Here is a 15,925-nt window from a genome sequence, read left to right on the forward strand (position 1 = left end):
GTGCCGCTCGCGATTTTTGCACACACATATACGGTGGGGGTTTTGGACACTAATCGAGACAAGGAGCGAGGCGAGCCCGGGTGAGCCGAGCGAGTTGTCTCGATTTGTGCCAAAACCCCCACCGTACATGTGTGTGCCTTCCTTGGCATTTTTTGAGCACCAAATTGATATGAAACCGATCCAAAACATAAAAGGTCGTTTCCTTTCGAAGGATTTTATTAAAACTGGTTTTAACAAAACTTATTTTTTTTTTTAAATTATTATTTTTAATTTTTTTTATTTATTTTTAATTTTTAATTTATTTTTTTTTTAATTTTTTTTTAAAAACACTAGTGAGCAGCACACAGCATAGCAATGGATTTTTGGCCTTTTTTTTAATGATTGTAAGAATATTTAATGAAAATGTTTAAATGGCAAACAAACAAACACGTTTTGAGTATTTATCTAAAACAAAACGACTCTAGAGGGCAAGCAACTTTTCTAAATTTTTTTGGCAACTTTTTGACATTTGAGCAACTTTAGAGCAACTTTTGGGTATATTGTGAAGCAACTTTTCCTGAATTTACTAGCACAATTTATTCATGCCTAGTCTCCGAGGATGTGCCCAGGGGCACTTCGTGCCGTTCTTGAAAACTTTTGTCGCTACGATTTCTGCCCGGTTTATTCCTTCGTTTTGCCCCACTAACTGCCCCTGGATCTCCGAGGATGAGGATTCTCCGGATACCGCCAGGCGAGCAAAGCGAGTTGGATGGAGCGCAAGTTCTAGACGACTCGTTCAAGCGTGTGCTGGAGGCCCCCAAACTAAAGGCTAAGTCGTCCTTAGTCCTTGTTTTTATTTATTTTCCATTTCTTAGCCTAATTTCGCAAAAATCGCAAGATTGAGATTGTTTTCCTTTCAACGTTTTCCATTGTCCAATGATCCTTATTTGCCGAGAACAACATATTCTACGCCTGTCACGTGGGTAAAAATATGCTATTTGATTGGTGGTTAGATGACATGGCGCCCCTCACGCCTACTTCCGATGTTTATGAACTTCTGCATTGATGTACATTCTAGAGATTTACTGATTTCCTTTAGTTGTCTTGCTTGTGGTTAGTCTGTTCTACGTTTATCGCACTCTAAAACCATGAAGGCCCGAAATGAAGGAGCGTGTAACATTGTTTGTATGAAGACGCTGTTCTTCGTGTTTAATTTCCTATTCTGGGTAAGTTAAAATGACCAGCTGATTGCCAGCTTTCGTGTGAGTGCGACGATCTTAAGCTTAATATGTCTTTATTTTTCTCGTGAATGTTTTACTAATGTGGCATTTTAAAGCAAGGCTAATAATTCATGTACAACGTAGTTAATTCCCCTTATCTTTTGCCTAACTTAAAGCTCAAAATAGTGACATCTCTACGGAAAATATCACGTTTGTATGAAACTGGCGTTGTGTTTGGTTTAATTTAATCTTAACGAACGAATACAGTCTTCTGTCTATTCTTTACTTTTCCTTATAATTTTCTTTCCTTTTTTCTACCGTGTTGTCTTTTGATTTAAATAGTTACGTCTGTAAATACACGTAAAAAGGTTTTTGAAATGCGTTTAGATGAAATGGAAGGATGCTCCACATTATCAGTTGAATATTTTAAGGCTTAAGGTGAAATCCAGGAATTTTAATAAGCTTAATTTGCAGTCACAGTTTTAAACGGCCCATTTTCGTGCTTTGTAATAATGCATGTTTCTCACTGTGTGCCAGTGATCGTGTGCTTTTGTTGGCTCCTGTTATTACTGTACATGTGTTTTTAACCTGCCCTCATCCCTGCCTGGTCATTACAGCCACCACTAGTTCAGACTCTAAAGTAAGGAAATAACTCACCGAGCTTGTGTTTGGGCAAAACATGTAAAGAAAGTGGCCGAGATAATAAGGAGGCTCTTTGTTTAGTTCAGTTGAACCTTTAGCTCTTGGCTAATTACCAGGGATAATTAAATTTCCACTTATTGATTTATTGCACTGTGCCTTTTTGTAAACATGCACTTAGAGTTACAGACCTTCCAGCATGTGCAAACAGGATAAACAAACCAAGCGATTTTTTGATAAAACTGGGCGTTTTCCTGAAAACATGTTAAGACGGAATCCACTAGGAAGTCGAGTAATATTTATTAAAGTTGGACAAAAATCAATTGCCAGAATAATTTAAATCCTATTGCGTTATTTCCTACCCTTAAGTCATAATTTCTTCTAATACTACTTTGGTTGCATTGATGAATTTGTTTAATTTTGTTAATCTGTACAATCTTTGCAAATCTTGTGTTGATATGACAACCTCTGCAGCCATGTGACTTTGCTAAGGTAATGCACACTGTCGTGATATTCCCTGTCTACAGCCAGATACAGTCACGCTCCAGAATAATCCACAGCCTTTTTTAGAATAGAGATACATGAAGAAACAGTGGAATCCTGATATTTTGAACCTTGATTTCTTGAGACTATTGAAAACTCAACCATTTAATTTGAAGGGCTTGTAACACCTTTGATTTTGCTAGCCAAAAACAATTTTCTACTAGCCAGAACTTCCAAACATGATTTTCATTTCTTTGTCTAAGCCATCATAGCAAATATTTATATATATATTTTTGCAAACTAAAGAACATCGCCCAATCAGGGGTGGTGAATGGTCCTTCAAGAAATACGTGTCTCGCAACATTTAAGCCAAATTTCAGGGGTCTCGTCGTCTCGAATTTTTCTTTGACGCCTTCTCGGAGTCTCAATTTCTTTTGCGAGGCTAAAAAAGTCTCGGGCTCGCAGAAAAGATATCAGTCTCACAGTCTCGCAAAGTCTCGCATTTACCATTGAGTACCCCTCCAATCTAAACACGTAACCTACAGAAAGTCTGTATTAATTCATAAAGAAAAAACGCGTTTTCACTGAGGCGTGATTCCTCACTGTTTAGCTCCCACCCACTGCAAAATATACTTGGATATACCCACCAGAACCCAATCTTACATGAACACATTGTACATAAACGCTTTTTAAAAGCCTTCGAGTAATGATTGCTTTTAAAAAAGCGTTCAGCACATACATGACCTCACGCTTCGTTATTCATGCAACTTTACCTGATCACCAATCAGTAGTACAACCTTCATCATGCTTGATCTTCCAGGCAAGTAATAATTTGAAGAAACGATTTTCTTTCCCTCATCGCTTTCGTTGCCACAAAAGTCTAAACAAAGTCATTTGTTTGTTTTTTCAATAATTTTAGCTTGTTCATATTCTTTAAATAATATAATTATCAACAGTGTACTTGTACATGTAAGTTCTGTTCTCAGAGACAATTTTAATTTGTGTGTTTTTTTTCAGAAAACTTCCTAAATCTCCACTAGACATTTTGGCTAATGAAAGTCCCAAATCAAATCTGCATTGTAAATCAAATCTGCATTGTATTTTTTTTTTTACAAAAATAAGAACCTGTTGAAAACCTAAATAGCCTAAATTTGTGCTAATTTACCATTTGCATAAGAACCTGTTAAGGCTAACTGGGGAAAATGCAGGTTCTTACTCACAGGTTTTTCTGTACGCCACAGTTGTGTAACAAGGTGTATAGGTCAGTTTTTTGAATGACATACCTGTAGAGTTAACTGAGAGTTAATTCTGTATTTAATCTGTCATCAGCTTGCAGGAATTGGAATTCTCGGAGTTGGAATATGGATAATGGTGTACAAAAGTGATTACCAAAGCTTGCTGGATAGTGATATATATGTCATTGTTCCTGGTCTCATGATTGCCGCAGGAGTTGTCGTTATAATTGTGGGCATTGTGGGATGTATAGGAGCTGCAAAAGAAAATCGTTTTTTCTTAATCTCAGTGAGTACAGACTGCAAGTTTAACATAATTATTTTAATTTAAGTTTTTTTAGCTGTTATGCTGTGTGGTAAGTTGTCAACTAAAATTCTATTGAAAACTCTTTGCTTGCCCATATATATGTAATTATGCTGATGATGTTTGACTTTATAATGTTGATAGAAACCAAGGGAACTGATATTGGCTTATCTGCTTATGGAAATTTACAAGTACATAGTATTTCAGTACATAGTATTTCAGAGGTTTACAAGTCCTTGTCACGCGCATGAGTTCCGCGCCACGTTCTTTTGTTTCAAACTTTTACACGTTATTTTTAAAGCGCACGCTAACGTGCGGCTATTTTAAATCGCGTGTGAAAGCTTTGATTTTTTAACTGATGAAGGCTTAAGCAATAGCCGAAACCTCTTGGAAAATAACATCAAAAACACAGTCAGCGACAAACCTTCAACAAACTACAGTATTTCAGACTGCCAAAAAGTTTTAACTTTTATTTATTGTACTCTTCAGTACTTATTTTAATATGTACACTATTTATGTACACTACTTAACTGATGTTTTTTATTATATTTGACTGCTGCAGTTTCTGGTGATGGTGAGCTTGATTTTCATCTTGGAACTGACAATTGGAATTTTGGCATTTGTTTACTCCACTAAGGTACAATAGAGATTTTTGTGATGGCTGACTTGTGAAAGCTAATAGGGTTGCCACAGGTCAGGAAATGGTCAGGGACAAATTTAGGGAATTTTATTTTGAGTCTGGGAAAAAAAACTGAAAACTGATGTCTGTGGCAAAATTGGTTAACAACTTCACAGACTATCACTTTTTGATTTAAGACTACATGAGTAAGCCAAAAACGGATATTAAATTGCCTAAAATATGACTGAGTCAATAAAAACAAGTGTCTGAAAGTTATTTGGTCAGACAGCTTAAAAATATTATCAATGCCTTACTGAATTTCAAGTTAGTTCTAACCTCAAACTACAAACACAAAAAAGTGTAAGTACTGCAATAAACAGGTTTCTTTGTGCACTTTTTTCACCAGATAAAAGATGAGCTGAAGACAACAATAAAGGACAAAATGAATCAACAGTATGGTGTGAATGAGGACGTCACTAAATCTATTGATAAGTTACAGAAGGAGGTAGGTAGCAATAAATCACCTTGATCGAAAACATTCTTAAATGAAAACATTGGAATGCTGTATACCATACCCGGGGGGGGGGGGGGGCACTCCCATATACACACTCAGTTCTGAAAACGGCAAGTCTGGGATAGGGTAGCGATTTTCAGTGTAGTTTAGTCTAGTAAAGGGTTGCGAAATCAGCTGAAGAGAGTCTAGTATAGGGTAAGGGTTTGGAAGTCCCAGCGACACACCCCCACCCAAAAATATATAGAGTACCCCCCGGATACCATGTGCCACTTCGCTTAGTTAAGGTGGCTTAATACAGTTTTGAGAGGGCAAATCAGTGCAACCTTCAACTCTCTTGTACAATCTCCAGAAAAGTTTTCTCTTTCTCTTACCACTGTTTGTTACATCCTAAAACCATCTAATACGATATTTGGAAAATAAAAATGCTAAAAAAAAGCTTAAATGAACGGCCGAGTGCTTTAGAGGGGACTGGCACTAGTAGTTTAAACGACGTTTTTCTCAAAACCTACCCGTACGACCCTACCTCAAAATTTCAGAAATAAGAAATTGGCTTTGAATTATCATTCATGTAAACTAATATAAAAATCTGTAAGACAGATTTTTCGCAAAATAGGAAAATGTGATATTTTGCCGATTTTTAAAATAGCTCAAAATCTGTCTTACAGATTTTTTCAAAATTTTGGCTGTGGACGTGGTTCACCCCTTAAACTTAATTGTGAAAGTTTCATAATAGGTTGTACGGTAGGTTTTTGAGAAAATCTGGATCAAAATCTGGCTTTTACGACCTCCGAAGCGAATCAAATTGCGCGTGCGAGCGCGCACTAATATGACGCCATGCATCGTGAGCGATAATGAAAGACAGATTTAGAACTTCTCTGTCGGTTGTTAATCCACCATTTTGTCGTTTTGTTCTCCGTCCCAGGTTTCAAGACCTCTCTGAACGTATTTTTAAGTGTTCTTTTGAATACAAATTTGGTAAAGCGCGGTAAAACATATGGAACTCTTTTTCGTTTCTGTTTAGAGTTGCTAGCGCCATTTTAGCCCGCACGAGCAATAATGACGTCAAGCAGAAAATCGTAGCGCGCGCTATTGAACCACGTAAAAACTGTATTCAGCCACCTTAACCCAGACATCCAGATTCCAATGCACTAACAACTGTCTGTCACAAAGCTCCTACTGACCAGCTGGCATAAGGTTTTCATGGCCGAATATTTGAAATTTTAGTAGCCATTATTCTTCTGTTATTTTCAAGACCTTTTGTAAAGGCCTGGACATGACCTGCGCCATTGCACATAATGGCTTAAGGTGGCTCGACCCAGTTTTTTTCTAGCGATACCTATCAACTTTGAAACCCTCATACTTAAAGGGATTCATGTCAATGACATATCCATTATATCACATGGATTACACATAGACTGACCTGCAATATGATATAAATTTTTGGGAGATCGGAATGAATATCACGTGACAATGACGTCACACAGGTTTTTGCTCTGAATCGAATTTCAGCCCGTAACCGCATTTTCTCTCGAGATCCTCCACACTACGTATACCTTGGGTGTTCGCCTTCAGCTCTGTGGAGTTTCATCGAAATCTACAAGAGGAATTTTGAAATATCTTGGAATTTCTTTTTAGATGGTATAATTTATGCGTAAAATAAAGACAAGACTTCATATAAAGAAATTTGCTTCTTTTTTGATATTTGATGTTTTTCACGCGTGGTGCACAGGAATTCGATGTTGTGCTCAACTCGAAACAATAGGAAATCCCAGAGCACAAAATTATTCAAAACTACGAGATCGCTTCAATATTTACTCAATTTTGCGTTTATGTTAGACGACCTTAGAAGTTTTCAATGAGCATGAAATTCAGGGATTGTGTAGTGTACTGTAGTGTATTGTGTAGTGTAATTGCCACCCTGAAAAATTTTGGAGAAAATTCATCGACGAGTTTTGAAATAATCGCTTTTTTTGCGAAAGTAGGCGTAAAATAGGTAAATAGAGCTAAACATTGCGCTTCACTATATATGATTCATATATTTCGCCCCCGTCAGAAGCACTAACAGATAAAGCACCATGGCAAGCCATTGCTGAGGCTCTTAAACAAGGCCCCACTCTCCCGAAAATTGAGTTGATGAAGTTTGGGGGAGACCCCTCCGAGTATGGAGAATTTGTTGCCAATTTCCGCGACCATATTGAGAGTCAGGTGTCCGATGACTCCCAGAGATTGACCCGTTTACTTGCACAGTGTGTTGGAAAGGTGAGAGATGCTATTAAAAGCTGTGTTAACCTTCCCATTGGTCAGAGGTATAGTGAAGCGTGGAAAACCTTGTCGAAGAATTTTGGACAGCCTCACATGGTGGCTGATGCACACATGAAAAGGTTAAGAGAATACAACCTTAGAAGAGTTGATGCCGCAAGTCTGATGGATTTTGCGAGAAAACTCGAAGATACCAAACGAGTCTTAACGAGTATGGGACCACTTTATGTAAGCCGCCTGGACAATGAAGATACTATTCTTATGCTGATGAAAAAGTTACCTGATGAAGGCTTGAAGCGAAAATGGACAGACGTCGCTGGAGACCTAATTTGTTCTAAGGGACAAGTTGACTTTTCTGATTTTGTGAATTTCATACAGAAACGAGCTGATCGCTTAAACAACCGTTTTGGCCAGGAACTGAAGTCGTCACTGCCTCAGCATGAAAAGGAAAGAAGACATGGAAACAAAGACAAACAAGATCTGCCATTCAAAGCTACAACCCTAGCTACCCAGAGCAAGGGAAACAGAAAGTCTCCTAATACTGGCTCAGCCACCTTGAAGTGTTATCAATGTTCCGGACCGCATACAATTTGGCAGTGTGAGACCTTCAAGAATGCGTCTTATTAAGATCGGTCACGAACTGTACATCAGAAGAAGCTGTGTGGAAGTTGCCTTTCGTATGGACACTTCTCAAGATCTTGTCCGAAGGGATTTTCTTGTCGGAAATCAGGTTGTGGAAAGAGGCACCATTTCCTTCTTCACCCGCCTGACCGCGAAGAGACCGATGACCGTGTAGTAGAACAAGAGAGTGCGAATCAGCAACCAGTTATTCGTAGCCAGAGCTCAGTTGGTGGAACAGCTGCGACACTCGCTGAATCTAACCCTCCCCCGGTTATCGGATCCAGTACCTTTGCAGTATCCAGAGATTTTGCTCCAGTGGAAGCCTCAACCAGCAGTCGACCGCGAGTCTGCTTCAAGGTCGTCCCAGTAAGAGTCAGTGGGCCAGGTGGGCACAAGCAGCTAACAACATATGCCTTCCTAGACAGCGGATCAGACACCACACTCTGTTTGGAAAGTCTCGTAGAAGAATTAAGCCTTGAATGCGAGCCGACTGATTTCACCCTTTCAACAGTCAATTATGAAGGGAAGGAACGTGGTCACCGAGCCCGCTTGGATATAGAAGCACTTGACGGGAGAACAAAGTTTACACTTGACCAGGTTCTGACAATGGAGAGCCTACCTATTGGAGAGAGACATTTTGCCAGCAATAGAGAATTGACAAAATGGCCACACCTTGACGGCATCAGTCTTCCCGAAATACAAGGGCATCGAGTCTCCATCCTTATTGGCAGCGACCGACCAGATATTATAGATGACAATTCTGAAATCAGAAGAGGAGCTAGGGGCCAGCCCTACGCTGTAAACACTCCCTTAGGATGGACGGTGTATGGCCCAATGGGTGAACCAAACAGCGATGGCATCCATGTCAATTTCGTAAGGAGTGATCATGAAGAGATGTTAAGTGTGCAATTAGAACGTTTGTACAATACTGAGTTCAAGGATACCATATTAGATGTTGAAGAAAGTTTGTCCTTTGAAGACCAAAGAGCGAAGCAGATTATGGATGAATCAGCGGTCCTTGTTGATGGACATTATCAGCTCAAGCTGCCATTCCGGCACAGTCCTCCCTGCTTACCTGATAGTCTTCCAGTAGCAAAGAAGAGATTGCATTGGCTGAAAAAGAGAATGGAAAAGGACCCCGCGTTTCATAAGCAATATGCAAGCGTTATCCAGAAATACCAAGAAGAAGGATCCTCACGTCAAGTCCCTGATGAAGAAGTTTCTACCCATAAACCCATTTGGTACCTACCTCATCATGCTGTTTGGCACCCGAGAAAACCTGAAGAGCCGAGAGTGGTATTTGATTGTGCCTGCAAGTCCAAAGGTGTCTCGTTGAACAATCAGTTGTTGCAGGGACCAGAAAACACAAGCTCGCTGATAGGAGTCATTCTAAGATTTAGAGTTAACAGTGTAGCCGTGGCAGCCGACATTAAACGGATGTTCCATCAGGTGTTCGTTTCTCCTGAAGACCGGGGCGCTCTTTGCTATCTGTGGTGGCCAGATGGAGATTTGACAAAGGACCCGAAGACCTTTCAGATGTTAGTACATATCTTCGGAGCTACCTCGTCGCCCAGCATTTGTGGTTATGCATTAAGGCGAACAGCTGCTGACAACGGTGAAGGTTTCTCATCGCAGACCATTGACGCGATCATGAGGGACTTTTATGTTGATGACCTACTCAAATCCTTTGAGACAACCGGTCAGGCAGTCCAAATTACGAAGGAGGATTCCAGCTGACCAAAGTTATGTCCAATGAGCGCGAAGTCCTAAATGCCTTCCCACCCGAGCATCGTGCACCAGCTGTCAAGGACTTGGATCTCAATCTCAACAGTCTACCGATGGACCGAGCCCTAGGGATCCATTGGGATGTGGAAGCAGACACCTTCAACCTAGTCGTTAGTGATAAATCCCATCCAGAGACCCGGAAAGGCGTCCTGTCGTCAATTGCAACAATTTATGATCCCCTTGGTTTGGTTGGTCCCCTAATCCTGCCTGGAAGAGAGATCAACCAGGAGCTTTGCAGATTAAAGTATGATTGGAATGACAGGCTCCCTGATGAACTGGCATTGAAGTGGAGAAATTGGAAGACGGGACTCGCAAGCCTCACCAGTTACAGTATCCCGCGATCCTTTACTCCCCGAGACTTTGGCGAAGTAGAAAGAGCTAACTCCACCACTTCGCAGACGCTTCTGAAGGACATGGATATGGGACAGTAACTTACCTGCGCTTTGTGAACAAAGAAGGAAGCATCCACAACAGTTTCGTGATGGGCAAATCGCGAGTGAGGCCTCTAAGAAGTGGTATCAGTGTGCCTAAGATGGAGTTGACCGCTGCCACTTTGCTGATCAAGATGGACAAGCTCATTATGAGAGAGTTAGAAGGTCGCATCAAGATTCACAGCGTCACCTTCTGGACTGATTCCATGATCGTCCTGAGGTACATTTTCAATGAGACGAAAAGATTTGTCACCTTCGTCGCTAATCGTGTTGCTGTCATTAGAGAAGGATCAAGGCCCTCGCAATGGCGTCACGTTAGGTCAGAAGCTAACCCGGCTGATTTGGCCTCAAGAGGAATAAAGGCCTCCGAAACTGAGAAGTTAGAAGTGTGGAAACATGGCCCAGATTTTATTTGGAAAGATTCGAAGGAGTGGCCGCAGCAACCCATCGACCTCCGTCAAGAACTTTCAGACCAGGATGAAGGAGTGAAGAAAGAGAAGATCACTGTCAATGCGTGTGCCGAGAAAGAAGACTTCTGGGGCACTTTATTTGAAAGATTCTCGACGTGGGAGAAATTAAGAAGAGTGGTAGCCTGGGTTATTCGAGGAGCCCGTAAGCTGTTGCAGCTGCGAACAAAGTTGGTAGCAGCCACTGTTTCGCCTGTGAAACCGGAGGAGAAGGTCTCCCACCTCCTATTGTCTGATGTAGAAGAAGCAGAGAGAATTATCGTAAAGAACGTCCAGATTCAGACCTTTCCTGAAGAGTTGTCCAACCCGAATCCGAGCAAGGGTCCTCTTACCAAGTTGAAACCATTCATGAATCAAGGAGTCTTGCGAGTTGGAGGAAGGCTAGATCGCGCAGACCTCAGCTATGATGTTAAGCACCCAATGATATTGCCTGGGAAGCACCGTGTAACAGCGATGATCATCCTCCATTACCACCATGCTAATGGTCACGTGGGTCCACACCAACTACTAGCGGAGATAAGACAGCGTTTCTGGATTGTGAGTGGTGTTTCGTCCATCAGACGTGTCCTGCGGCAGTGCCATGAATGTAAACGCCAGAACGCTACGGTTGGAGAGCAGATCACAGCACCACTTCCGGCAGTGAGAGTTTCTTCAGACAGCTACCAGTTGATCTACCCGTTTGCTGCTGTTGGAATAGATTATTTTGGACCACTCTATGTCCATGCAGGACCACTTACCAGATCTGTAAGAAAGAATCCCAAACTTCACAAGCGCTATGGTTGCATCTTTACCTGCCTCAGGTATAGAGCCGTCCACATCGAGCTTGCAAATGATCTGACGACGGACAGCTTCATTCAAGCAGTAACAAGATTTGTCGGGAGACGAGGTCCGCCCAGAGTTATTTACAGTGACAATGGCACAAACTTCAGAGGAGCAGAGACCGACGTCTTGAATGCATTAAAGGCTTGGGACCAAGAGAGAGTCGGACGCGAGCTACTCCAGGAGAATATTCAGTGGTACTTCAATCCCCCCGCGGCAAGCCACCAAGGAGGTGTTTGGGAGCGGCTCATTCGCTCCGTTCGAAGGATTCTCCACTCCATGATCGGTGAGCACCTTGTCAATGAGCAGACCCTAACGACATTCCTGACAGAAGTTGAGAAGATCCTGAATAGTCGACCAATCACCCGTGTGTCAAGCGACCCCAACGATTTAGAGGCCTTGACCCCTAACCACATACTGCTGTTGCGCCCGAATCCGTGTTCAGCGCCTTGTGAATTAGAAGACTCTGACAAGTTTCAAGCAAGATGGAAACACGTGCACATTTTGGCGAACGAGTTTTGGGCCCGCTGGGTTAAAGAATATCTTCCCTTGTTACAGGAACGCCAAAAGTGGCTGAAGCAGAGACGAAACTTCAAGGTCGGAGACTTGGTCATCATGAAAGATGCAAACCTTTCCCGAGGACAGTGGCCTAGAGCGTTAGTTCAAGAAACCTTCCCAGACTCTGATGGTGTGGTGCGACAAGTTCTGGTGAAAAGTGCTACTGGTGTCTTCAGGAGAGATATCCGCAAACTCTGCCTTCTAGAAGAGGAGTTATTGAAGTCCATTGAGGAGTCCATGGAGAAGAACAAAGTCTGAACTTGTGTGATTAGTCATCGAACTGACAATTGACATTTTCTTGAGATCCAGGAATTTGGATCAATGACATTGTTTCTGTTATCAGACTAGTGGAATACCTAAAGACTACGAGAGTCTTTGGGGTGGAGCATGTAATGACTTGGTTTTATTTTAGGAATTGATTCAAATAGGGACATTTAAGAAGTAGACATTTCAGTGTTTCATATATGACGCGTGCCGCTGATTATACATTCTGCAGTCGCAGTAAATATCAAGTTGCAAAAGCACATGGTCAGTTTTCGAGTTTCGTTCTAGTATGTTTGAGTTTCGTTTAGTGTCGAGCGATATTTTATTTCTTATTAGCGGAACAAGTCACGAAAAACTTGTAAGTATCGATCGGTTTTCATTTAGCTTTCTTTTCCTTTGTGATGCAGTTGTTATTTTGGTTTATTTAGCGGATTTATGTATTTGATTTCAGTGAATCGTTGTTCATGTAATAAACAGGACGTTTACAGTTCATCGCATCTCGAGTTTACTTGTTGCCGCTCTCTGTAGTAAACATTGGGTTTCTACAATCCCTTTAAGTATGAGGGTTTCAAAGTTGATAGGTATCGCTAGAAAAAAACTGGGTCGAGCCACCTTAATCCAGAAACTTGTGCCCACCCCTAAAATTGTTGTGTACAATATTATCATAGATTTTAGTAGAATCTTGTGATTTCTACGTTTACAACATTCAATTGCATGCAACAGTTTTCAGATGTGTCCATGCACTACCAGTTGTGTGCAGTGTGCGGACAAAACTACATTATCATCCACTGTTACAGGCAGTGTTGCAGCATGTGGTCAGGTCTTTGCTAAGGCACTGGCGTTGTTGGTTAATTAACAATTATTGTTTCATGCTTTAGCATGGACTATCGAGTTATGGTGCATGCAAGAATTTTGGAGAGCACTCAAGAAGTGTCAGAGTTGCTCAAGGCAAAAGCCAAGAACAACTCTAGCTTCTTGAGTGCTGCGAATAGTTGGTGGTAGTGCATTTCAGAGACCAGGTGCAGCCGACTGGAATGTTGAGCATAGGACAGATTGCCTTCTCCTTGTGATAAGTTAATTAAATTTCAGAACAAATGCTGTGGTGACACTGGGGCAGAGAGTTGGAATGGTACATCATGGCAGCAGAGGGATGGGCAAAGCAACAATGTTCCTGATTCATGCTGTAAAACACCATCACCAGAGTGTGGCGTAAGGACACATCCCTCAAATATCAATAGTAAGGTATGAATGACAGTACAATAGCCAATAGGAAATGACGTGTCTGGGTACAATTTACATCCAAGCTGTGTCTTGGTCTCTTAAATCAGAGTCTTGGAATCTTGGATGTATCAGAATTAAAACATGTTATCAGAATATTCAGTTTTGTCTGAAACTTGGTTACATGTTCGATGTAGGTTTATTGTGATTGAAAGAAATCACTAGTCAGTCAGTACCACTCCCTTCCTCAACTGCAGGGGTGATGGGCAATATGCAGTGCTTAAATTGTTATCTTGAATGGGTAATCACCTTGGAATCTTGGAAGGGGGAAGGTAAAAGAAAGAGGGGGTGGTGAGATTGGTGGCGGACAGGAGAAAGTCTTATCACCTATAAGATACATGTTGGGTATGGTGTACCAAAAAACTGTCAGAACTAATTACACAAGAAATGTCTGGCACTTAATAGGGGAGTAGCTGTCCTGAGTCCTTCTTTAGCGACGTTACAGTTACTGTAGTACATTTCACTCCCTGTATAATAAGTGTGTATAGTTTATATTCTGTTGCAGCCGACCCTTTCTTGTTTTTTTTTTTTATTCATTAAACACTATGGCTACCTTTGAACAATAAAATCGTTTTTGTTTATGAGTTTTCATTGCTGGACTCCTGTACCGTATTCTAAACAAAACAATTGGTGATTTTTTTCTCCCAGGGGTGTTTGACACAGGTAGAGGAATTCTTTCAACAACATTTCACCGTTCTGGCAATTGTTGGAATAGGCGTGGCTTCTATTCAGGTGAGTCAGATTAAATAGGCTAATTTTTTTTTGTTATGACGTCATGACTGCAAAGCTTCCCGGTAGTTGTAGTAAAGATTACACTGTTTGCGAGAGCCTGGAAAAGCAAGATGTCATGGCAGTGGTATCTAGTAAGAAAGCAGAACTGGGTTGTTGTGTTTGGCATGTGCAAAGAAGTTCAAAGAGAAGCTATCTTTTTGTGTTTTACTAAATGACAAAACATTGCTGTGGTTCGCACAGATTTCCTTTCTCAAAGTGTCTTCTTCCTTGTTGGATTATTTTGCTACGTTAAGTAATATATGAGCTTAAGATAGTTTCTGTGAAAAAGGGAAGCGTGGAGCCATGTGGCCCATACTGCCGGGGCCTATCTTGGTTTCTGTAGCATTAAGTGGCTAGGAATATTTCTACTTCCCCCTAAATGGAATGCTAGTCCATCGCAGGGTAACCACCCCAGCATTATGTCGCTGGTACCCAATTATACACCCTGGTGAAGAGAGGCACTATGAGAGTAAAGTGTCTTGCCCAAGAACACAACACAGTGAACCCGGCCAGAGCTTGAACCCGGACCACTTATCCGGAGTCTGGCACACAAACCATCAGGCACCGCGCCTCCTACAATTCTGTGAGAAGTACCTCTAAATAAGGGAGGGAGTGAATGTACTTTTTCGCCTCGATTTTGTCCTCGTTCATACCAAAAAATATATAAACTATTAGTTATTCAACGTAACTGCCATTATAAGTGTCGTAATATTGGTTTCTTTTTTATTTTCACAGTTGATTGGAATTGTCGTGACTGTCTGTGTTCTTCGCTTTGTGGAAGAATATTAATTCCATTTTCCAGCCCTTGTAGATATCGATAGATACATGTTCGTGGGCATAAAAATGACTTCATGGAAAGTGCCTGCTGCATCACGATCTACACGTGTTACAAAAAGCAAGCGAGCGTGTTTATTTTTAAAGATACAACACAACGAGTGACTGAATCGTTCAACACTTTCTTTTGTGTAATTAATTATTCCTAAAATTATTTTTGGTAAAACAAAAAAAATGTGTTTTCTCTGAGGTACGCACGTATCAGTATGGCGTCGCGTTAGCACTTACAGGCCTATTTTCTTACTTGGTTTCGAGACCAATACGCTCAGGGGATTAGAACAAAAGAAACTACATCGGAATGGAGAGAATGAATACATTTTTTGTTTGATTTCCCTATGCCTTAATCGCGTGACTTTGCTGGCTATTTGAAAATGTGAAACTGAGATCTATTAGAGCTTGCAACAACTGTCGTTTCGTTTACAAATGTTACTCAAATAAAATTTCACTTCAGTGCAGTCAAATTGAAAACCTGCCGCGCAATTATTTAGAATGCTGTACAAATCTGTGAATTTGTTTAAACTTGAGAGAAGAGGGCCGTGTAGCTAGAAATATTGTATGCTCTATTTAAAGTATGCTTAGTGTTGTGTGTTACTAGTTTAGTGAACAGTGAAAGGTTTTCTGTGCCACGTGTATAATGACAAAAAATTGTAAGGTGTGCATTTTTTAGTTTTAATTACATCGAAGTTTAAAGGTTATATTTTTTGTGGAAAACACGTTAAATAGACATGTCGTTTTGAAGGTTTTATTTTATTTTGATAGTGATTGTATATATAAATTTATTTTCATTTTGTTTGTGGTTGTATAACTTTATTTTATATTTTGTTTAGTAAAATGAAAAAAAAAAAAAA

The 15,925-nt window shown here is 40.7% G+C and overlaps 1 protein-coding gene across 1 annotated transcript; it reads left to right on the plus strand.

Annotated features, from left to right (window-relative positions):
- The first annotated feature begins 1,016 nt into the window (after window positions 1-1,016).
- LOC144632720 (CD151 antigen-like) lies at window positions 1,017-15,681 on the plus strand. The gene is made up of 8 exons (XM_078491436.1): window positions 1,017-1,205; window positions 3,651-3,842; window positions 4,420-4,494; window positions 4,883-4,981; window positions 13,284-13,436; window positions 14,121-14,204; window positions 14,979-15,073; window positions 15,120-15,681. The coding sequence occupies exons 1-7, from the start codon at window positions 1,128-1,130 to the stop codon at window positions 15,030-15,032; spliced, it is 735 nt and encodes a 244-aa protein (XP_078347562.1). The 5' UTR covers window positions 1,017-1,127; the 3' UTR covers window positions 15,033-15,073; window positions 15,120-15,681.
- Window positions 15,682-15,925: the final 244 nt, after the last annotated feature.

The sequence above is a fragment of the Oculina patagonica genome, chromosome 12 (assembly GCF_052425735.1).
Source record: "Oculina patagonica isolate OP01 chromosome 12, crgOcupat, whole genome shotgun sequence".
Lineage (NCBI taxonomy): Eukaryota > Metazoa > Cnidaria > Anthozoa > Scleractinia > Oculinidae > Oculina > Oculina patagonica.